Source organism: Theobroma cacao, chromosome 5 (assembly GCF_053813885.1).
Source record: "Theobroma cacao isolate CCN51 chromosome 5, ASM5381388v1, whole genome shotgun sequence".
NCBI lineage: Eukaryota > Viridiplantae > Streptophyta > Magnoliopsida > Malvales > Malvaceae > Theobroma > Theobroma cacao.
In genome coordinates, this window is record NC_142643.1 from 42,564,572 (window position 1) to 42,584,893 (window position 20,322).

The window sequence follows — 20,322 nt, forward strand, 5'->3', positions numbered from 1 at the left end:
AACCTCCAACAGCATGAAATGAAAAACTACCACTAACACTAAAATAGGAACCACAATGAAACTGTTAACAATAAATTGCCAGCAACCAACAACAATCAATTAGATATGTTGATTTAGTTTATACCTTTCATGTGTGAATCCCTTGTAAACTAAAGGATTATCTGATGTGCTAACATTGCCCCTTCTGTTTCGTTTTGTTGGACCCCTTGGCTGTTGACCCACAGTAGGTTTTGTAACCTCCAGACCCTTTCCTTTGGCTAATGCATCAGCCTCCTCATTTGCAGAATGCAAGATGTGGGCAATCTCCCATTGACTCACCTTTGCAAGCAGTTGATGAATTTGGACCCACTTTACCATATTGGTTGGGTCACTCTCAAGTGAGAGTTTATCAAGTTGATGCCACAACAATAAGTATTGCTTCTTTGGCAGTAAGTAACTCAGCAAAATTAGAGTCACTTTCCCCTCAAAATTTTGTTTCTCATTCTTTGACCTGTATAGTTTATGACGATGTAAGGGATGGAAACTTATCCAAAATCCAAAAATAAGTGAAAAACGGTCCAAAGATGTGGAGATCTCTTCGCATTATTCCTTGAATTATTGTTGCGTGTGCCGGTAGTACTGAAAGGAAATAAGTGCTAGACATGACCATGGAAATGACGCGTTAAAGCTAAAACAAAGTTTACCCATGGGACGTAAGTTCTGCAGCTCAAAGGCTTTGGAACTTGCAGATAAACTAAGTAAATAAAATAATATAATATAATATAAAATTAATGTGTATGGACAAGACAGAAATAGTTAATAAGACACTACAAAGGAGTCGTAACATGTTGATAAAGAAAGCAGATGGAATTTCTGGAAATTACAGGTACAAAACGACGTAGTTTTGAGCACACCAAGTCAAAAGGATAAAAGGGTCAGCTGGCTGCTTCTCAACCCTCAGCCAATTCATTATGTGGTGATTCTTATAATGGTTTGTGTTGTGTTGTCTTATACACATTATGAAGTGTGACGTTATTAGTAATTGAACGGGTCACCAACTCGACACCTTCGTGTTCATAATTTGACGTGAATTAAGACATTTAATAATATTTTTTAATATAATATTTAAAATTTTTTAAAATATCAAAAAATTTTATTTTTTATTTAATCATTATTTATTTTAAATCAAATAAATTATTTATTATTAATTAAAACGTTACTTGTCATTTTATACTACATATGTTAATATGACATAATAAATGATGACATTAATATATAATATTTTCACCTTTTACGTTAATATCATGTGACATTAAAAACAACAAATAAAATTTTAATTAAATTAATTAAACATTAATTATAAAAACTTAAAGATTTTAAAATAAAAGTAAAAAAACTTAATTAAACATAATAAAAATTTATTTAATATTTTGGATTGATCCAGATATTAACATTATTTTTGCTTTCATCTTATTTTTCAAGTTAAAAGTATGTAATGGAACTTGAATTACTAATTCACAAGAACCTGAATTACTAATTCAAGTTAAAGTATGTAAGCCTAAATATTTGATAACTTGAAATTGAAAATAAGCTAAGAATTGGATTCACAAGTAGTTTAGTCAAAACTCACTGGCACTTGAACTCATCAAGGGGAGATTCACCATTGAGAATCCTCTCCCAACCTATTTTTCTATGTTTACATTCAGCATTTTTCCCCACCAGGGATAAACAATCTTGAATCAGCCTAATACAAAAGGAGTAATATATAGAAAAATAAGTTGAGGTTAAAGGCTATATACAGCTTTCAGCAGGGACAATTCAGAAGGGGCCTATGCCATCGTGACAATATTGCTATACAATCAGAAGACTGGTTTCAATTTCATCACTATGCAACACCATAAAGATTAATAATGATACAGTAATACATTAAAGAAGCATCTTTTTGTAAAAAAGAAGTGATGCTTAAAGACAAACTAATGAGTTGCAAGTTTACACCTGAAGACTTGATGATGCGCGGTAAATTTCATCAACATATGCCGAAGGAACATAAACTGCTTCTGTGAGTGAGCTGTGGTTCCATCCGTAAAATATATATATCAATGACCCTATAATCAGCCAGATTGAAACGCGGATCCATGTGTCAACTCTGTTGAAAGGGTATCATATGGGTTATCAAACATTAAAAAGACAGAATATCAGTAAGTTCATTTCAATGAGAGGAAGAGAACATTGTATTGTTAAGTGCTCACCCAAGACTAATCAGTAAGTATGTGTTAATCAAAATGCAAGCAGCGGGTAAGAGGGGAACAAATGGGCAAAGGAAACCTGAAAACAGATGAATAAATCAATTCATAAGCCTATAAAGTGGCAGTGTTTTAAGTTAATAACAGCATTCAAACTCCCCTTGAATAAAAATTCTTCATGCCTTTGATAAGAAAAAAGCAGCATTTGACACATTTCCTCCAAAAACTATTCCACTTGGTTTTTTAACTTTCAAAAAAATTCCAAAAAGACCATCAAACTGGTAGATAACAACTCAATAACCTTTGCAAAGGAATAATCTTAGAAGCTTTAAAGCAATCTGAAAGAATTAAAGATGAGAGACATAAATACCATGCCCTGATCCTCAACTCTCATCCATGTTCATTGCATAAAACTTGAACATACCTCCTGTGTGCCCAAAGCTGTGCCTTGCTTCATCCTGGTTTAAACATACCAGAACAATCAAACTGCACAACAGAATAGCTGCACCTACTGCCCCCAAGGTGAAACGAAGAAGGCTGGTACAACCAACACAATGGTTAAAGGCATAAGAAACCTTAATTGCAAACTATGACAGATCTTACTTAAGGTGTCATTGCACACTGAAGAAAATGCTCAACCTTTTGATCTTTTACGCATCAATATAAAAGAAAAGAAATAAGATATGTGGCCTATAAACCTTAAGCACATTAAAATCATATCCAACCATCCTGAAAGTTCTGAAATTAGAGTTCCAATGTTTCACCTCAAACTGAGTTAAGAAGACTCACCCAATAAAATTTAATCAATTAAACTGTAAGAATGAACTTCAGACCCATATCAGACCTTAAAGGAATTGCAGATAGATGTTAGCTTGGTAAAGACCCTTTAAAACCTTCAGCAAGAATATATAATTACATGTGCATGTGTCTGTGTGTCTGCGTATATATAGGGCCCCAGTTGAACAAAATCACACACACAAAAAACCCCAAGTGATAGTGAAGCCTTATGAACAGGTAGTTGCAACATAAAGTACAAACTTTCTCTTCTTTGAAACTCTATTATGATTTGTGAATAAGGCATAACTCATGTCATGTTTGTCATTACATTGCCATCCTCCACATGATAGCAAGGTTATTGTTGGTTTTAATGAAATAAAAATTCCCTTCCCACCATAATGCACCCAATCAAGCATTTGACCTCACATTAGTGAGATGCCTCCCCAACACTAAAGCTAAAGGCCTTTAACTTAAAATGTCCAGTCAGTATGTGCATAAGCAATAATGTAAATTTGTGAAGGTAGCCTGAGCTCTTCAGATTAACCACAAATTACTAGTCCAGTCAAGCATGGGATATGAGTCAGCTCCCAGAGCTTCTTCAAATATTTTCTCCTGGGAAGGGGAGTGAGCTTGCGAATGACACCACCAAGCACCAGATAAAGAAATTATTTAAGTAGAAGAGTTCCAAAAAGCTGACAAACCTGGGAAGGTATTCAGCAGCAGCCGCAGATGTGAGAACAAGAACACCTATGCAGAAAAGGGCTATACTCCACATTGCAATTTTCCTCCTCCTCTGTTGATTTTGTTTATCTGTAGATGAATGTGAAGCCAAAGCACTGAAGAAGTATTCTAAATATTCAAGGAATGAATAATACATGTGTTAACATGCTTAAAAAAATGCATTGTTATAAACAACAAAGGCTTTGCAAATTTTGAAAGCAAAAGCAATAAAGGTAACACACATTCTGGATAACAAGAAGGAATCCAGAATAGACCAGCAAATGTCTTTGAGGAAACATGCCAAGGACAAGCACTTTTCACTTCTTTGACTATGAAAGGTCTCTATTTAAGAAGGGATTTCTGAGGGCTTCTTTATTAAACAAATATAACTTATATTTAAAGTGTCACAATCAAAATTTTCCTTGCATAATTTCATTCATGCTGAGCCATGGCCATCTGAAACTTGTATGTCTTGATATTACCTTCAGTGATTTGCTTTTGAATAAGAGGACATTGAATTTCTGCTTCCCCATCCTCCAACTGATGAGAACTTTGCTCAACAATGTCAACAACACCGTTAAAATTTTTTCTTCCTGTCCCCTGACTATCATCATCGAGCTGCATTCTCACTGAATCAATAGACTGTTGAAGTGATGGTGGAAGTGGCACCTCATCTGGAGGAGCATATCTGAGTATTAAGATTGAAATAGCAACAACAGTGAATGCAAGCAGAGTACCTACACTAACCTGCACCAAAGATGGAAAAAAGTATGTCATGCGACACTACTCTTAAATCAGAATCATGCTTATCCAAAGAGACATACATTCTTTCCCATGTAACATTTCTAGTTTAAAGTTCATAGGCATGACTCAACTTACCATCCCTGACAATTGTGACACATCCATAAAAAAAGCCAATGCTGCAGCAAGGGTACCAGCTGTCACTGTGCTCTTTACAGGAACTTGGGTGTGTGTACTGATGTCTGAAAAGAATGAGGGTAATAATCCATCCCTAGCCATTGCCATCAAGAGTCGTGGCTGAAGAAGTATAAATATGAAGTCAGTTTTTGGAATTACAAACAAGTGCAAAATCTCTAATTTAACAAACTTATACATCACTGCATCCTCATGCAAATTTAGAACCAGTTAAGCAACAATAAAAGGATGAACCAAATGTTCACTCAAATGTTAAGTTCAGAGAACCTATTTTTGCTTAAAGCTACTTTGATACTTTTCCCCAGTCAAGTAGTTAATGTTCAATTATGATTGTAAATTACCAACCAGAAATGCCAACATACCTGAGGAAAAAGAGAACCCATCAAACTTGCACAGAGAGCAGTAACTGCCCCAGCTGTGACTATGTATCTAGAATTATAAATATCAAACATGGAGTTCAAAAGTTAGTTTTGCAGAAAAGGTCTTAATGAATGAACAAACACAACTAACTACCAAAAGAATATAATGCTTACGCAGCCCACTGCATTCCATTGGCAGAAAATGCTGAGGAGATAGGGGTGTCTGGATTCAATGAAAAGTATGGAACTAAGCCAACAATAACAACTGATACAAGCATGTACAAAATGCAACATAGAGACAAAGTCATCCCTATGCCCAAGGGCAAATCTCGCAAAGGTCTTTTTGCCTGTCATGAAGGGGAAAAAACAAAGATAAAGAAAAAAAAAATCAGAATTAGACCAATTTCCTATAATAAGCAGCCCTGTCAGATTATAAGAATTCATTTTATGTAAAAGGAAATGTCAGCTTTCATCACATATGAAAATCCAATTAAGAATATACTTCCACTTGCACACAGGCACAGATTGCATACCTGTCATCCAGCTTGTTCTAAATACATAATCTCAAACAATAACAATCCTAAAAATGAAATCCTATTTTCTAAAAAAAATATATCTATAGAAAGAGAAGGAATAAACATAAGAGAGGTATGTTCAGAAAAAAAAAAAAAACAAAGACTAGCACCATTCTCAAAAAAAGTGAATGCTGGAAACTATTACAAGTAGTCATTTACATATTTTACATAAGTTTGTCATACAAACTTTTTATCCTAATGATTGGGCCATTTATAAGAAAAGTAGGGTGGGAAGGTGGGGGGACAGATGGAAACAATAGATTATGGAACAACCATGGAGTTCACCAGTACCATTCTTCAATTTACTTCCTTACCTTACACTTTGCAAAATCTAGAAAACTACTATATTATTAAGAAATTCAAGTTAGCAGATTTACATTCAACATTTGATCTATCAATTTAGCCTAATAGAACATCTTAACTCGAAGGTCACCCTGATGCAACTTAGATGTACTGAGATGATTAATTGATGGAAAAGATAACAACTTTCCATGCCATATGAGAAGTACACAAGTCAGGTAAAAGAAGTATCTTTAAGAAATCTAACAACAGAATCATGTGCTTTCCAGGGCTAGTATCAAATACCATGAAAGCACTAAAGATTCCTGAAGAATTCTTCACCCCCATGCATAAAATATTTGAAAATCATATTTCAAGAGGCAAATAATAATAATTAGCACTCCCTTGAATCCAGCATCTTAAACATCATCCAATTTTGATATTTTAAAGGGTTTGGGTTGGAAATCTTAGTATTCAGGGTGCTTGTTCTATCTATAATATATGAAAGATAATGGCAGGATGGCACCTAGAAAATTTGGTAATACCTCTTCAGCTGCAGCAGTAACTGCATCAAAACCAATATAAGAAAAGAACACAACAGCAGACCCTGCAAGCATCCCATTTACGCCAAAGGGGAAAAACCTGCAAAATGAAAAGGAATACATAAACAGGAGAGTAAACCATGCACAACTTAAGCAAAGTAGATCGAAAAACACAATAGCTACCCGCTGTGAAGTTCATAGCCAGCCCATCCAGTCTTGCAAGCCAAATATCCACCAGCTATTATGATGAAAAGCATGGCACAAACATTCACTGTTGTAACAATTGTTTGTACCAGTGAACTCTATAACATCAAGTGTTAAATGAAAGCAATCAGAAAAATTACGTACACATAAAACACAAGGACACACAAAACGAAAAAGAAAAGCATTACAAACGTGTTCAGCTATGGGTAGTAAACCAATAGGCTACCTCCTTGATTCCAGCACACAGCAGAATGGTGACAATAACAACTAATACTGCTGCACATGGATCCACCACAACACCAAGCTGAGGAATAGTGTGACGGACCAAAAAAGCAGGCAGCTTATCCTCACCCCCAAAAAATAAGGCCTGAAACGTACAGCACTGAGGATGTTACAACATTTGTGTGATGTGAGGTTCTCCCACATGTTCAGCATTGTACATACAATAAATTACACCAAATATTTAGAAGTAAATCCTCACTAGATTTGGAGATATGCCGCGAGCAATAGCAGAACCACCAATTGTGTATTCCAGAATCAAAGACCAACCAATCAACCAAGCAACACTGAAAGTATCCACATTGCTTAGGTTACTAAACTTAAAGCAGATGCAAAACATGGTGCCATAACTGATATTCTGGATCTTGTCCTCAGTTTATTAATAACTGCAAGTAATGAAGTATATTGATTCTTCTTTGAGGAAAATATAAAATGATCCAAAGGATTTAGATTACCTTTCCCCGATGCAGATGTATGTATAATGGTAGGCACTCCCAGCGGATGGACATCGACTAGCAAGCTCTGCATAACAAAATGCTGAGAGAGCAGCTGCTAATCCAGCAATTAGAAATGAAACAGTAAGAGCAGGTCCTGTGTGCTCTCTAGCAACTGTTCCAACTAGAACATACACTCCAGCTCCAATGGTTGTCCCTACTCCTAATTAACAGTACATACATTTAACAAATATCAAGGTGTGTGAACATCGAAACCCCACAGTCACTCTAGTTCATAGACAAATAAAATCCTCAAAGAAAACCAACCCAGAAACCAGCAACCACCCAACTGAAGGGTTAAAAAAAGAGAAAACATAAACATATTCATATGCCTATATGGCCAAATTCAACGATCTCAATATACAGTCACGCTACTTCCATCTCTATGATTATGACTACTTCCTTCAAAGGAGAGAATTCCATCTCCATTATTAAAAACTACTTCCTTTATACATAGATTTCACAGAAACAGCCAACTTTTTGCTTCAAAAGAAAACGAACGAAAAACGAAATGACATAGTCAAACTGATATGCCCGATACAGCAAAATTCAACGAACTCAAACTATGTAACAAAATAAGAAAAAATAAAATAAACCCAAGTTCCAAACAGCATTTTGAAGTTAATAGCAATAGTAATACCAATGGCAGTAAGGTCAAGAGCAGATAGTTGCCTGGCTAACTGGTGACCTTCTCTCCTTACATGAACTGAATCAACTTGTTTTCTTCTAACTAAGCTTTTTAAACCCTTTGAATACTTTGAAAATAGTACTTCACTCCTCTTTCGCATATTAACGATCAAACTTCAAAAAACAAAAAAAAAAACTCTTGCTTTTTTGTTTCTTTTTTACCGGTTCGTTTGCTGGAAGAATCAATAAAGAATAAAAAGATTGAGTTTTCGATCAATTTGCAAGAAACCCATCTGCCCCAGTTCTCATTAATGTTCAAGAAAACAAAAAGGGCAGATTTTGATATTGGATTTCTTTGCTATTTGTATAGAAAACTAAGCTGACAGAGAGAGATAACTGTTGTGGAGAGAAACGTGCAAGTGATGGTTGCGTGTGTTTTTATATTACCCGCTAAAAAGCCCGTACAACCGCAACCTCTTCCGTTAATAGTACCATTTTCTTATAGAAATTTGGAATAGACAATCACGTCTAGGTTCATCCAATGTTTATTTTTACTAATTTATTTAAAATCATTTTCTTTGCTTAAAATCATAACTTGAATTAAAATTAAATCAAATTATATAGGTTAGAGACAGACTACTTCATGTGGACCAGAAGAAAGCTGTATGTAAATGCAGATATAGACAAAGTACAGATCAACAAGATTGTTCAAGGGGTTTTTTTTTTTTTTTCTAATTTATGTAATTTACTTGTACAAACTCTTAAGCAAATGATACTGTAGTCCATGCGCTGTACCGGCATATAGCAATCATCTAAGTACATTGCCACCATAATTTAGTCACTGTCACAACATACCACATCAAGACCTGTAACATTAAAAGAAAAGAGAAATTCACAAGATAGAGGCAAATGTTTCCTAACTATTACTGTTCCTCTCATTTCCACAGTTTCTTTTCTTTTCCTTTACCCCCATCTAATGTCCTCAATGTTAGTTGACAAACAATGTACCCATGTTTCCAAACGTCATTCTTCTTGCCTGGGGCTCCCCTCGCCGGCATCACCACCTTCAAGCTGTACCCACAAGCCTCGATTTTGTTCCCCTCCGTTTTCCCAGGTTTGTTGCCTTACACTCCTGTCAATCGTATCACCACCATCAGAAAACTGTGCCCACACGCTTCGGCTCTTTCCTCCACCACTGAATTCTTCCTCACATCCTGCAACTGTCTTGAGGAGCTCTGACTGCAGTGACGGGCAGTTTTCTTTGAGATACTCAAAACCGTCCGAGCGCATAACAGCTGCATCAGATAGAGCAGTCAGTAAAGGTAGCACAACAAGTTAGAATGCTAAGGAAAAGTAGCTTATAGTAATAATGAAAACCTTAAGCTCCGCTCTCGATTCTTGGGTTTTTCATTAACTTCAGGAACTCCTGAAGAGCAAAAAACTTTATAAACAGAATATGCCAAAGTTGTTTAAATTTTAACATCATTTGACATGTCAAATTGAAGTCCATCAAAATTAAACAACTTAACAATTGACAGTTTAACATGCATTTAGTGAAGCCAGAGCAATCATTTCACCAACTGGGCAGCATGACAGTTTCCAAAGACCCTACAATCCATCACCCCCTACCCCCAAAAACGGAAAAAAAAAAAGGAAAGAAAAAGGCCTGGAGGACTCATTCTTAAAACATAGGGACATAAGAGAATGGCTACACAATCTTATCTGACAACAGCTTTGATTATCTGGAATTCTGGACACCAACCTTATCCATGGACGAGGCAGGGCCAGGCTTAGGCTTGAAAAACATAGCCAAGGCTAACCTTAAACAGGCCAGGTCTGCAGGCTGCCTGGACCATGAACAGAAAAAATGACCCATCTAAAGAACCAAATATTAAACTCTTTTCAAATTCATTAAAAATCTGAATGCTGAGCATCATCTCAAGACATTTTCAGATCTGAATACAAGTAGACTGTAATAAAAGGGACACCAGACTTTGCCCAGCACATGGCAACATTGCTCCAATGTTCTATATAACATAATACCTGGAAAGGAATAAATAAAAAAAGAAAAGGAACTTACCGACAAGATTTTCAGCAGCAAATTTTAAGCAAACAGATTTTAGATCCATAGCATGATAACGATCGGCCAGGGCTAAAATATTTGCAACTGAGTTCACAGATATATCCTTGCAGAGTACAGACTCACACATCAGTCTAAGTCTAGGCAAGTCATATTTGTCCGCTGCCGCCAACAACTTTGAAGCTAATGCATCGGATACAGATGGCATACAAGATGAACTAGTCCCTAAGAACTCCTCATCGTCAATAAGAGTATCTCTGTATATGAAGTGAAGCAAAGCCTGCCCAACACACATGCTAAAGAATGTTAGGAAAATAAAAACAACCAGTCAGACATTAGGCTCTAGTGCCATATCAAGTGAGCCAACTTGAATTTTTAAGCAGCATTACAACCAAATCCAAAGGAAAGGGAAATAAGGTGGAAAATGCTACCTTAAAAACCTTAGGCTCCATATCTGTAACAACTATTTCGTTATTATCTTCTTCCATCCTATCAGAAAATTCAGCTTCAAATACAGGAGACCGAGAAGCCAATACTAACTTGTGAGCATGGAATTTTTCCCCAAACACATTAAAAGTAATATCTGAACCTTCTTCATTTTCCAATAACATGCCAAAATGGGCCCCAATATCAGACTCAGGGACCTGTATGGGGTGCAATCTTGGGCAATCAATTTCTGAAACCACAACACCAACAGTGCAATTTATTTTCAAGCAATCATCCTTGAGGAAATCAGATGTTTCAAGCATAGCCCGCCTGAAAAAACGCTTGTACCCCCTGAAAACAAAGAAGGCATCAAATTAATTTCAACCCTTTGAAAGTGAAAACGAGTCAAATGTCCAAACTTAGGAAAGCAATTATTTGAATATTAATTCCTTCAAATAAGATAGTGGAAAAGGAACCATGGTTCCAAAAGAAGTGAGGCAATAATTCACTAATACTAGCAGACAGGCCCAACTGTAAATTCGGTAAACAGTCAGTTTTGCAGTTGGTTATAGATGGTAAATGTATATCTTACACATATCTCCCACGTTCTATGACGAAAGAAGAAAGAAAATCAGTAGAAATAGGTAATAAACAACTACCATTATGATCTGTACTTATATTTTTTAACAATTAATGATAGGCAGGACAATAAAAGACATTAAGGTTAGCAAGCTCTCCGTTAAAGATACTTGCTATATAAAGCAATTACACGGTTATGCGTTACAACTGAAAAAGTGATTGGGACAAACATCAAAGGTGAGAAGCTTTTAGGAGAACAGATTCCCAACATGGTAAAATTTTGTTGATCAAGAAAATAACTGAGTAGTGAGCACAATCTGTTCAGATTTCATCTTATGAAGAAATAATAAATGTTAACTTTAAAAGATAAAACATCTAATGATCCTTAAAGGTACAAAAGGTAGCACATTCTGATATGTTATAAGTGGACCAAAGTATTTAATCCAAGAGATACGCTAGTTGTGTGAGGAAAAAGAAAGCATATATGTTCCTCCATCTCCTCATCTCCTTCCTTGCACTCCTCATAACATACTGGCACCAAGAGAAAAAGAGAGATGAATGGCAGCAAAAATCTATAGAAAAGAAGCATGATTAAGACACTGAGATAAGTTATTATTTCCTGTTTCATGTATAGGCCGGGAGAGACAGATGCATAACGGAAAAGCAAAATCATTTATCATGCCTCTCAATTTGCATGAAACATCAAGAAGTTTATGGAAGTGTAATGCCTGAATGTGGATATCGTTGCTGAGAGGCATATTTCTGTAAGAACCTTTTTTTTCTTTTTGCTGTAAAAATGGGAGATGGATAATCCCTATATATTAATACTTCCCATGAACTCTGGTGCATCAATAAGCTGGATCAGTAACTTGTTTGCGCCAACAGTTCTTCTGCTATCTATTCCTTTTGGTTTAACATTTCTTATTTTATTATCCTTTTAATCATTCTGTCCATATCCTAGTTCTATTCACTGTTTTAAGTTTTTTTTTTTTTTCCTTCAAATGAAGTTAAGTCCATTCTAGTGTCAAGGTGAAGTTATATTCCCATCAAGAACTTATGACAGAGTTTGCATGTCATGACTAACCAAAATAGACAGACCATTTCTTTGTTATTTTACCACTTAAAACAAATGCTTGTTTTAAGAATGTTTACTAACAAATTTATTGATGGATCTCTAAAAATCGTACCATCAAATTACTCCTCCATTAGCATGCAGAGTCAAATACCTGCATTGATAGTTTAGTAACTTATGTTTCAGAAAACTTAAAGAGTAAGATGTGGCTTTGGCCAAAATGAAAATTCTCTGAATTTATGATCCTGGATTTTAGTTTAACATGACAATCACTCCTAAAAGAGATTCCATTTTTTTCTGGCAAGATTATTTGCTTCAGTAATGCAGCAGACACTTCATCTTCAATTTGACTCAGAAAGAAAAGTTATATCATCTTTGGATATGCTTAAATGCACTTGCAAAATTTAGAGTTCCCAGCTATACTACTCAACATACACATCTACAATCCATTCTAATTAATCCCTTCTATTAATCAACCCTATCTAATAATCCCAATTTTCATTCATTAATAGTACCTTTTTTCCCTTATTTATTTTCTTCACAAACCTCTTTAAAATTCTGCCAAAATATCCATCACAATGCTCAAAACAAAAATTAACAATTACAAACCAAACAACTCGAAATTATCAAAATTATCCTCAATTTTACATGGTACAAGAGAGAGCATTATGACTCAAACCTAATATCTCTACTCCCCAAGCCACCCTTACCACTTGATCTAAGGCCAAAAGGGAAAATTACCTGAATTTTTAATGCATTAATCATACCCTTTTCATCAAATAATCATTTCCCATTCACTTCCACACCTTCAAAAGCATCAGTCTTTTCACATATTTCCCTTTTTTTAACACTTATTTCTCTAACACTGTTCCAAAAAATCTACAAACCCAGCAACCAAAGCAATCCAAAGAGAAATAAAATTGCACCAAAAATTCAAAAAAGAAATCAATCTTCTTTTCCTTTTTTCAATAACGTTTCTTTCTCTAAACCTTATTTCCCAAACATATTAGCAAAATTCCACCAAAATCCTCAAAAAAGAAAAAAAAATTAATCAAGATAAAGAAATACCCAAAAATAAATAAATAAACCACTAAAAAAAACCAATTTCTTACCACATACTTCCCCTATACTTGAGCGTATAAGGGCCACTTTCAAGAGCACGATCAAAATGGCTATGAACTTTATGTTTCCCTTTCCCACTTTGGTCCAAAAGGGTTAGCTCAAAAAGAGCTCTAACATCTGTGCCTTCGCTGGCTAAAGCTACGAAAACCGAGACATAAGTCGAATTATCTTCTGGATTTTTACCGTCAGGATAAAAGTAAATTGCCCACTGGTAACCTCCGACGGTGAAGCTCTCGCTGGCTATGTGTTTGCCTACGCCCATGCCTTTGGCTAAGGAATAGCCTTTAATCGTGAAACGGTGGGAGCCGTTTACGGTCTGGGTTACAGACCGGGAGCTTGTGGGTGAACCCAACGGTGAAGGCATTGGGTTGGGGGGGGTTTCTGGGATTTTGGCTGTTTCCTCGGGAAAGTGAGGGAAAATATAAGAAAACAGGAAATTATGAAGCGTTTTGATTGCTGGGAAAGGACGTCTCTCGGTTTTTACCTTAAAAATATATCTTTTTGGTTTATTGCTTTATCTCATGGTGTGGAGCGAGACGAGACCTGATTGATTCGGAGACCAAGGTAAAAATGGGCCGGAAATACAGTACGGGCCCAGGAGTTGAATGATTTTATAAACAATTTATTTTTTAACTAATAACAAATATATATGTATAATTTATTACCATCTTATCATTCAACAGTAGATTTATTAAAATAAATATCAATTAATAATATTTTTGTCCCTATATGAAGTCAACAATTTTTTAAAAAAATCTGGATTCGTTGAAATTTTTAGATAATATAAATTTGAAAATAAAAATATTAAAATGCGCTTACTCATAGTATCAATTGGACTCAATAACTTTTATCAAGCCTAAATTATATAATTTTCAAAACTTTTAAGTTAGTGATTTATTTATACTTTTATATAGACATTATATTTATACTGTTATATAGACGTTATCAATTACATTTATATTTGATGTGAAATTAGATATTACGAAATAAAAAATTGAGATAAGAAAAAGCCGAAAACACGCTTTTATAACTATAAACAAGGAATCAAAGCCTCAAATAAAAAGATTAATTACAACCTTAATGGTATAGATGCACAAATGAAGCAGAAGAATGAAAGAACAATTTATATGTTCAATTCATTTCTTTTTCCCATTTCCTAAGAAGTAAACTATTCCCATTAGTCTGAATTTTGCCCCTTTCGTTTTCAGGATTTCACATGTACCAGTATCTAGTCGTATTTTTAGGCATAGGATATACCTTATGAAGCTCCAGAAATTTTGCAAATACAGCAGCCGAAAATCTAATTCCAGTTGCAATTAATTAGTCAATGAAACAAATCTGCCCTTTTATCTGCAGCATCTGTACATTATGCAGAAATTAATCTTAACTCATACAAGGATTTCTACCGCCGTCATATTGTTAGAAAATTTTTCAGAAAATCAACATGATGCAACAGAAACAGTATCATTCCTAAAACATTCCCCACAGTTCTTTGTTGCCCTTTAATTTCCTAAGATAACTATACATTAGGGGTTCCATAGTTAACATTGTTTTCTACTCAGCTGCTACCAACTGAACAATCTGAATCGACTGTTGCTTCCTTCATTGTCCTCATCTGTAGAACTTGTTTTGCTCCCCACTGATTCGTCTGAACTATCACATGGAAGGAGTTTTATCCTGCCAGCATGCTCAGTCATCCAATCAGTGAATTCTGGCGATGCTGCCAACTGTGCCAATGCATGCCGGGTCGATTCCCGACTGAAATCCTCCCATTCTTGCTTTGTGAATTTCTTTCGATATCGCGTCTTGTGAAAGGTTGAATAGTAATCTTGATGATCTATAGCAGCTTCACCAAGAGGTGATGAAACCACACCTGCAACATTAAAAGGAAACAAGTCAAACAAGTCAATCAAATCAATAATATTAACCAAAACATGAAAGAAAACTAAATGCTGCCCACGAAAAATGCACTAGTATGAAGTACCTTTTACAGGAGAGTTACTCCATACAGGTGAAGTCTTTGGACTATTCCACACCTTCCTATTAGAATCCATTCTTGGACTCCTACTAAAAAATTCAGCACGACCATGCTTTATTGTTCCCTGCCTCGACTGGTGCAGCCAAGGACTCCCGTACCCTGAACGTGGTTGGTGCCTGCATAATCAAAATTCATTATTCAAATAAATCATGGCTATGAATGAAAACTGAGATTTACCACCATTTGTTGAATTTAACAGTCAATTAGACAGTGTGATGCTATAACATTTCAAAACCTTATAGAAGTTGAGTTAATTATGGTAATCTAAACAAAGTAACTGAGTTAATTATGGTAATCTAAATAAAGTAACTGCTTATGTGCATTTCAAGAAAAAAAAAGGGGAATGCTTATGTACTGCACCACCCACCATGTGAATGTATTGAAGGAGATCCAAACAAACTCAGGGGCAGTCTTAATATATTGGTATGACTATTAATTGAAATGAACAAATTCAACACGATACTGATACTGCACAGCAAAGACATTAACAGCATAGACTAACAAAATCATTGGTCTTCCAGCAGATACATATACATGAAAAACATAAAAAAGGAACCAAACGTGCTATGTTTAACTTACATATGGTCATTCCTTTTTGCTGAAGTGATAAGATAACAGATAGCAGAACAAGAAGCCACTGCCACCATTGCCAGCTGAGTGTCAAGAGTGCTCTGGAAAGAGTATAAGAAGAGTGCAAGACAAAAAAGAAGAAGCATAAGACACCACTGCACCTCAGATTGAAGATACTAATACTGTTCCCTTCTCCAGCTTCACAAATACGATTAGCCAATAATAAATTTTGCATAAAGGACTACTTTGCATCAGTAACAATTTAAACATCTATGACCCTTCACTCTTAAGGGATATTATTTATCTATGTAAGAGACACAGCAAAACCAGCAGATGGCATGCAAGTGCATTTACTTTGGATGTCAGGGCAGGTGAAGAATGGCTGAGCGGATCTAGTTAAAAGTAGCCCATGACAAACACCTAACACATTTAAGCGGGCAAGGCTAAGTCATAGAGGCACACAATGCCAGGTCCATCTCAAAATCAAGTGTCCAACCTGAAACCTAAAAGCAGCTAATCAACAATCTAATTATAATTTTTTTGTTCCTATTAAAGGAAAGATTTTCAAAGGGGGATCAGTCAATCAATTTATCCTTCCTTGAGCAATTGCTTGGTTATTACCAACAATACTGTATTTGACATAATTATCGCCAACCCTCTTATAGGTCTTTTCAGAAGCAACCTCCTGCTTTAAAGGAAGTCCCAACTAAAGAGGAGAAAACTTGCTACATAGCTTAGGTTGCACATCAACTAATACAGCCACCACAAGTAGGAGAAGCATACCTGGAAAATAAAAGTAGTTGCAAGGATGCGCATGGCCCATTTTACAAACTGGGCAACACCAACATCAACACTTCCATCTTTTGAGATCACGAATTTCCTTACAATCCAGTACCCCAAAGCAGCTCCTGAAAGGATAATTCCAACCAATACAAATATAGCAACCTGTAACCAAAATAAGCAGAAAGAATTACTTCGTCCACTTTGAAATACCACCATCTTTTTGAAGGAAAAAAGAACAAGTTAACCACAAACAAATTATTAGAGAATAAGAATCACATGCACATAAATAATAAAGCTATTTCTTTCTCCATTTTTTTTTTTTTTTTGTGAACAATAAAGGGAGGGAGCCATATTAAACATCTTGTGGTGAAAAACTGAACTCCAATGAGGGGGAAGGATGAAGAACTGATTCAGCTGAATTTAATGACTTACCGGATTATGCATCTCTTCACTCAGCCCAAAATTGACAAGGATTGAATTTACCAACGCAGACAATTGATGTAACAGAAAAGATCCAGCTCCAAGCTGAAATATAAATAAAACAGTAAGCTTATTGGCGGCACAAAGTAGATGATATATTAATTAATTAATTAATGAAAAGAAAGACTCACCATTGGTACATATACTGTGAGATAGAAGATATTTTTCCTTCCTGTTGGCAGCAATTTCATTCCCTGCTTGGTAAAATGAAAATCATACACACAGTGAAAAGTCAGAGCTAAGACAGTTAAGGCACTGGCGTAAATTAGAAGTGGTAAATATTTATGGAAATCCATAACTAGTAGTTGCAAGGTCATCCCACCATAGTATGTCAACCAATGAGTATCTGATGAGGAAGCATAAAAGTTGATATTCAAGCAATTCAATTAATGAGCTCTAAGTAAGGAAGTAAACTGATAGACTGCAGCCATAAAGTTGCACAGCACTGGAACAATGATATAGATCCATGTTCTTTAAAATTCATGGAATTAAAATCGGTAGCTTCTTGCAATCAACAGAGTAAGACAAAGTACTTCAAATTTCAAAAAATATATTCTATGATAGCATTGAGATTTAAGAAAAATTAGTCAAAATAAGAAGGAAGATTTAGTTGAAAAGCAACAAAGGCATAAGGAAATTGTGGAAGAAAGCCAATATACCTGAAAGAGAAGGATTATAATGACAAGAAAAATGCCAATAGCCATTGAACTGCTGTAGTAAAAAGGAACCCAACTGCTGACAAATGGTGCCAACAGCAACAACACAAATCCCAAAACTAGAAAAAAAAGCCGCCATTGCTGAAAGTCTGCAAAAACAGTAAAGAATTAAGGTTAAAACTAAAGTTAAAATTTCAAATAACTAACAATCGCCATCAAAAGAAATATATATTCTTTTAAAAGAAAGGCAAATAAAAAGATTTAAACCTTCTTCAACAGCAACTGTGACAGAGCCAGACACTTCGCCGATAAACTTCACATCAATATATCGATCATCATAAGGTGACATGACAGTGTGCCATATCCCCTTTTGCACCGCCTTCCAATCATCATTCTCACACTTGCATAATCCAAGTGAAGCATTCCTGCAAGACTTTGTCAGTCAGGCCCAAAAAGTCACAACAAACTTTTGAAGTATGCTCATGCATCGCCTAGGTGTCTTTTGTACATGTGTGGCGAATAGGAGACAAGACGGATGCAGGAGAAGCAGAAAGCAGATACAACAGTAGATTGAGAGTCAAGACTTACTGATGAAAGCAAACTTGTATTTTGCTGTGTAATCGTTCTGGTATTAAGACAGATGGAGCCAAAGTAACCCGAAAACAACTGGCATAACTCCCAAGTTTTAACCTTGGCTGACCAGAAACTTGAACTCGATCACATAACAAAACATCTTTGGAACAACGAACAGATGAATGCCCAGAAAGGGGCGTTGGGGTGACATCTAGGGCTGGACTTGCCAAGTCAATGCCTGAAATTTAAAACCCATGATAGGTGAAACCACACAAACAAGCACAGCAAGAGTGCAAGAGAACAAAAACACATGAACCATAGCCATACATTATAAATTGCCATTGACTAACCAACATATCCCCATTCCCCGCTCTCAAATTGCTTTATACATTGTCTATATGGCAAAACTATAAGACACATTGATAGGGTTCAGTTTTTTAATTAAATTAATTACAAAGCATCCGCTCATCATTCAATCCAAACATTTATAGAAATAGTACTAGAATCCTCCCATACCTATAGGCCCTTCCAACCAAAGTAAACAGCATCCCACATGTGACATGTCTAACCTTAGTAATTTATTTATATTAAAGCTATCGTCTTTCTAGGAAGGCCTAAAGAAACCTGTGGGAAACTGATTCTCACTGATAAGAAATGAGAAAATTAAGTCACTTTTCTCAGAAGCCAAAGAATAGTATAGATAAGTACTCAAAGAGGGTTTTCATTTATCAAAACCCAAACTCTTGGTTTTCTTCTGGTTTCGTATATTTTCTCGGGAATCAAACAAATTGAAGCATTACGATTCAGAATTTCAAACCAAACAATGAAGAACAGCCCGTTTGAAAGATAAAACTGTTCCGAAAATTAAAAAAAAAACCAAAACTAAATTCGCTAAACCCTTTTTCCTTTTCCATCATATAATCAGCAACCAAATAGCATGCTACTATCTAAAGTTTGAAATCCCATGAGGAAAATGAAAAAATAAAAAAGGAATAAAAAGAAAGATACCTTTGAAGTGGGTGGTCACATGAGAAGCCCGTGCGAGAAATAAGAGAGGGAATAAGAAGAAGAAGAGGAGAAGAGGAGAAGAAAAGGCCACCATCGTCAGTCTCAGCCCCTCCTCCGCCTCTCTTCTCTCTGAGTTAAATGAAAAAGGCAGAAGGGAGCTTGAAAAAGAAGGCGAAAGGAAACTTTAAGAGGAAAGCGCTCTTTGTTTAATACCAACTTTATCTACGTGTCACGTCCGTGTAGCGTAATTTAACATTAACTCAACATTAATGTTAAGACACGAATTAGACACGTGATTAAATAATTATTCATTTTTTGTATAGAAATTTATTTAGTTTTTACAACTACATACCAACAATAACCAGTAATTATGTTTCAGGTAATAAAATAAAACAAATTGCATAGAAAGTTCCAAATAAAACAAAGTTGCATTAAATTTTACAGTCTACAAATCTAGCAAACTTGAAGTTATGTTGGAACACCATAAGATAGAATTATACAGATTCATTAAAAATTAAATGAGAAGGCAATTACTAAATTCAAGTAGTAATAAAGTTAGGGGTTATGCACTAATGTAATATTTCAACTTTCTTCAAACACGTATGACATATATAAACCCTTTCTTTGACCTATTGATAAATTAACAAAAAAAGCTAGTAGCATATAAGGTTTTTTTTTTATATATAGAAGGTAGCAGCTTATAACTAATTATTAACAAAATGATAAATAATGTAGATTCCAAAAAAAATTAATAATATATTATGAATTTGATCAGTTACTAAAATTAGATTCAAATTTCAATATGTGTTTCAGTTTTGAAAGCATCAAAGGAAAGAATAAGTGAGCTATTCTTTAAATTCACAAATTTGAATTGGTTAATTCCTCTAAATGGACTTGGAATGGTTTTAGCTTATAATTAAT

The 20,322-nt window shown here is 35.2% G+C and overlaps 3 protein-coding genes and 1 long non-coding RNA gene across 5 annotated transcripts; all 4 read right to left on the minus strand.

Annotated features, from left to right (window-relative positions):
• Positions 1–1,593: 1,593 nt before the first annotated feature.
• LOC18599801 (cationic amino acid transporter 4, vacuolar-like) lies at positions 1,594–8,429 on the minus strand. The gene is made up of 14 exons (XM_018121602.2): positions 8,028–8,429; positions 7,349–7,550; positions 7,096–7,180; positions 6,841–6,981; positions 6,594–6,712; positions 6,414–6,510; positions 5,189–5,361; positions 5,018–5,084; positions 4,599–4,757; positions 4,202–4,466; positions 3,701–3,809; positions 2,647–2,759; positions 2,229–2,304; positions 1,594–2,125 (listed from the first exon to the last, which is right to left on the minus strand). Exons 1-14 carry the CDS (start codon positions 8,173–8,175, stop codon positions 1,969–1,971), a joined length of 1,911 nt encoding a protein of 636 aa, XP_017977091.1. The 5' UTR covers positions 8,176–8,429; the 3' UTR covers positions 1,594–1,968.
• Positions 8,430–8,718: 289 nt separating this feature from the next.
• BPM4 (BTB-POZ and MATH domain 4) lies at positions 8,719–13,763 on the minus strand. Of its 2 annotated transcripts, XM_007029934.3 has the most exons (5): positions 13,284–13,758; positions 10,526–10,871; positions 10,095–10,374; positions 9,392–9,440; positions 9,105–9,309 (listed from the first exon to the last, which is right to left on the minus strand). In XM_007029934.3, exons 1-5 carry the CDS (start codon positions 13,655–13,657, stop codon positions 9,285–9,287), a joined length of 1,074 nt encoding a protein of 357 aa, XP_007029996.1. In that variant the 5' UTR covers positions 13,658–13,758; the 3' UTR covers positions 9,105–9,284. The 2 variants fall into 2 exon arrangements, with proteins under 2 accessions (XP_007029995.1, XP_007029996.1); XM_007029933.3 differs by lacking the exon at positions 9,392–9,440 and having other exon boundaries at positions 8,719–9,309; positions 13,284–13,763.
• LOC148762943 (uncharacterized) lies at positions 11,404–13,275 on the minus strand. Its single transcript, XR_016026342.1, has 2 exons — positions 12,287–13,275; positions 11,404–11,630 (listed from the first exon to the last, which is right to left on the minus strand). It is a non-coding gene; the product is annotated as an uncharacterized LOC148762943 (long non-coding RNA).
• An 814-nt stretch (positions 13,764–14,577) lies between the features above and the next one.
• LOC18599803 (guanosine-3',5'-bis (diphosphate) 3'-pyrophosphohydrolase, putative (DUF2215)) lies at positions 14,578–19,575 on the minus strand. Its single transcript, XM_007029935.3, has 10 exons — positions 19,402–19,575; positions 18,409–18,631; positions 18,088–18,245; positions 17,824–17,969; positions 17,296–17,358; positions 17,117–17,209; positions 16,685–16,846; positions 15,911–16,002; positions 15,278–15,447; positions 14,578–15,166 (listed from the first exon to the last, which is right to left on the minus strand). Exons 1-10 carry the CDS (start codon positions 19,493–19,495, stop codon positions 14,859–14,861), a joined length of 1,509 nt encoding a protein of 502 aa, XP_007029997.3. The 5' UTR covers positions 19,496–19,575; the 3' UTR covers positions 14,578–14,858.
• Positions 19,576–20,322: the final 747 nt, after the last annotated feature.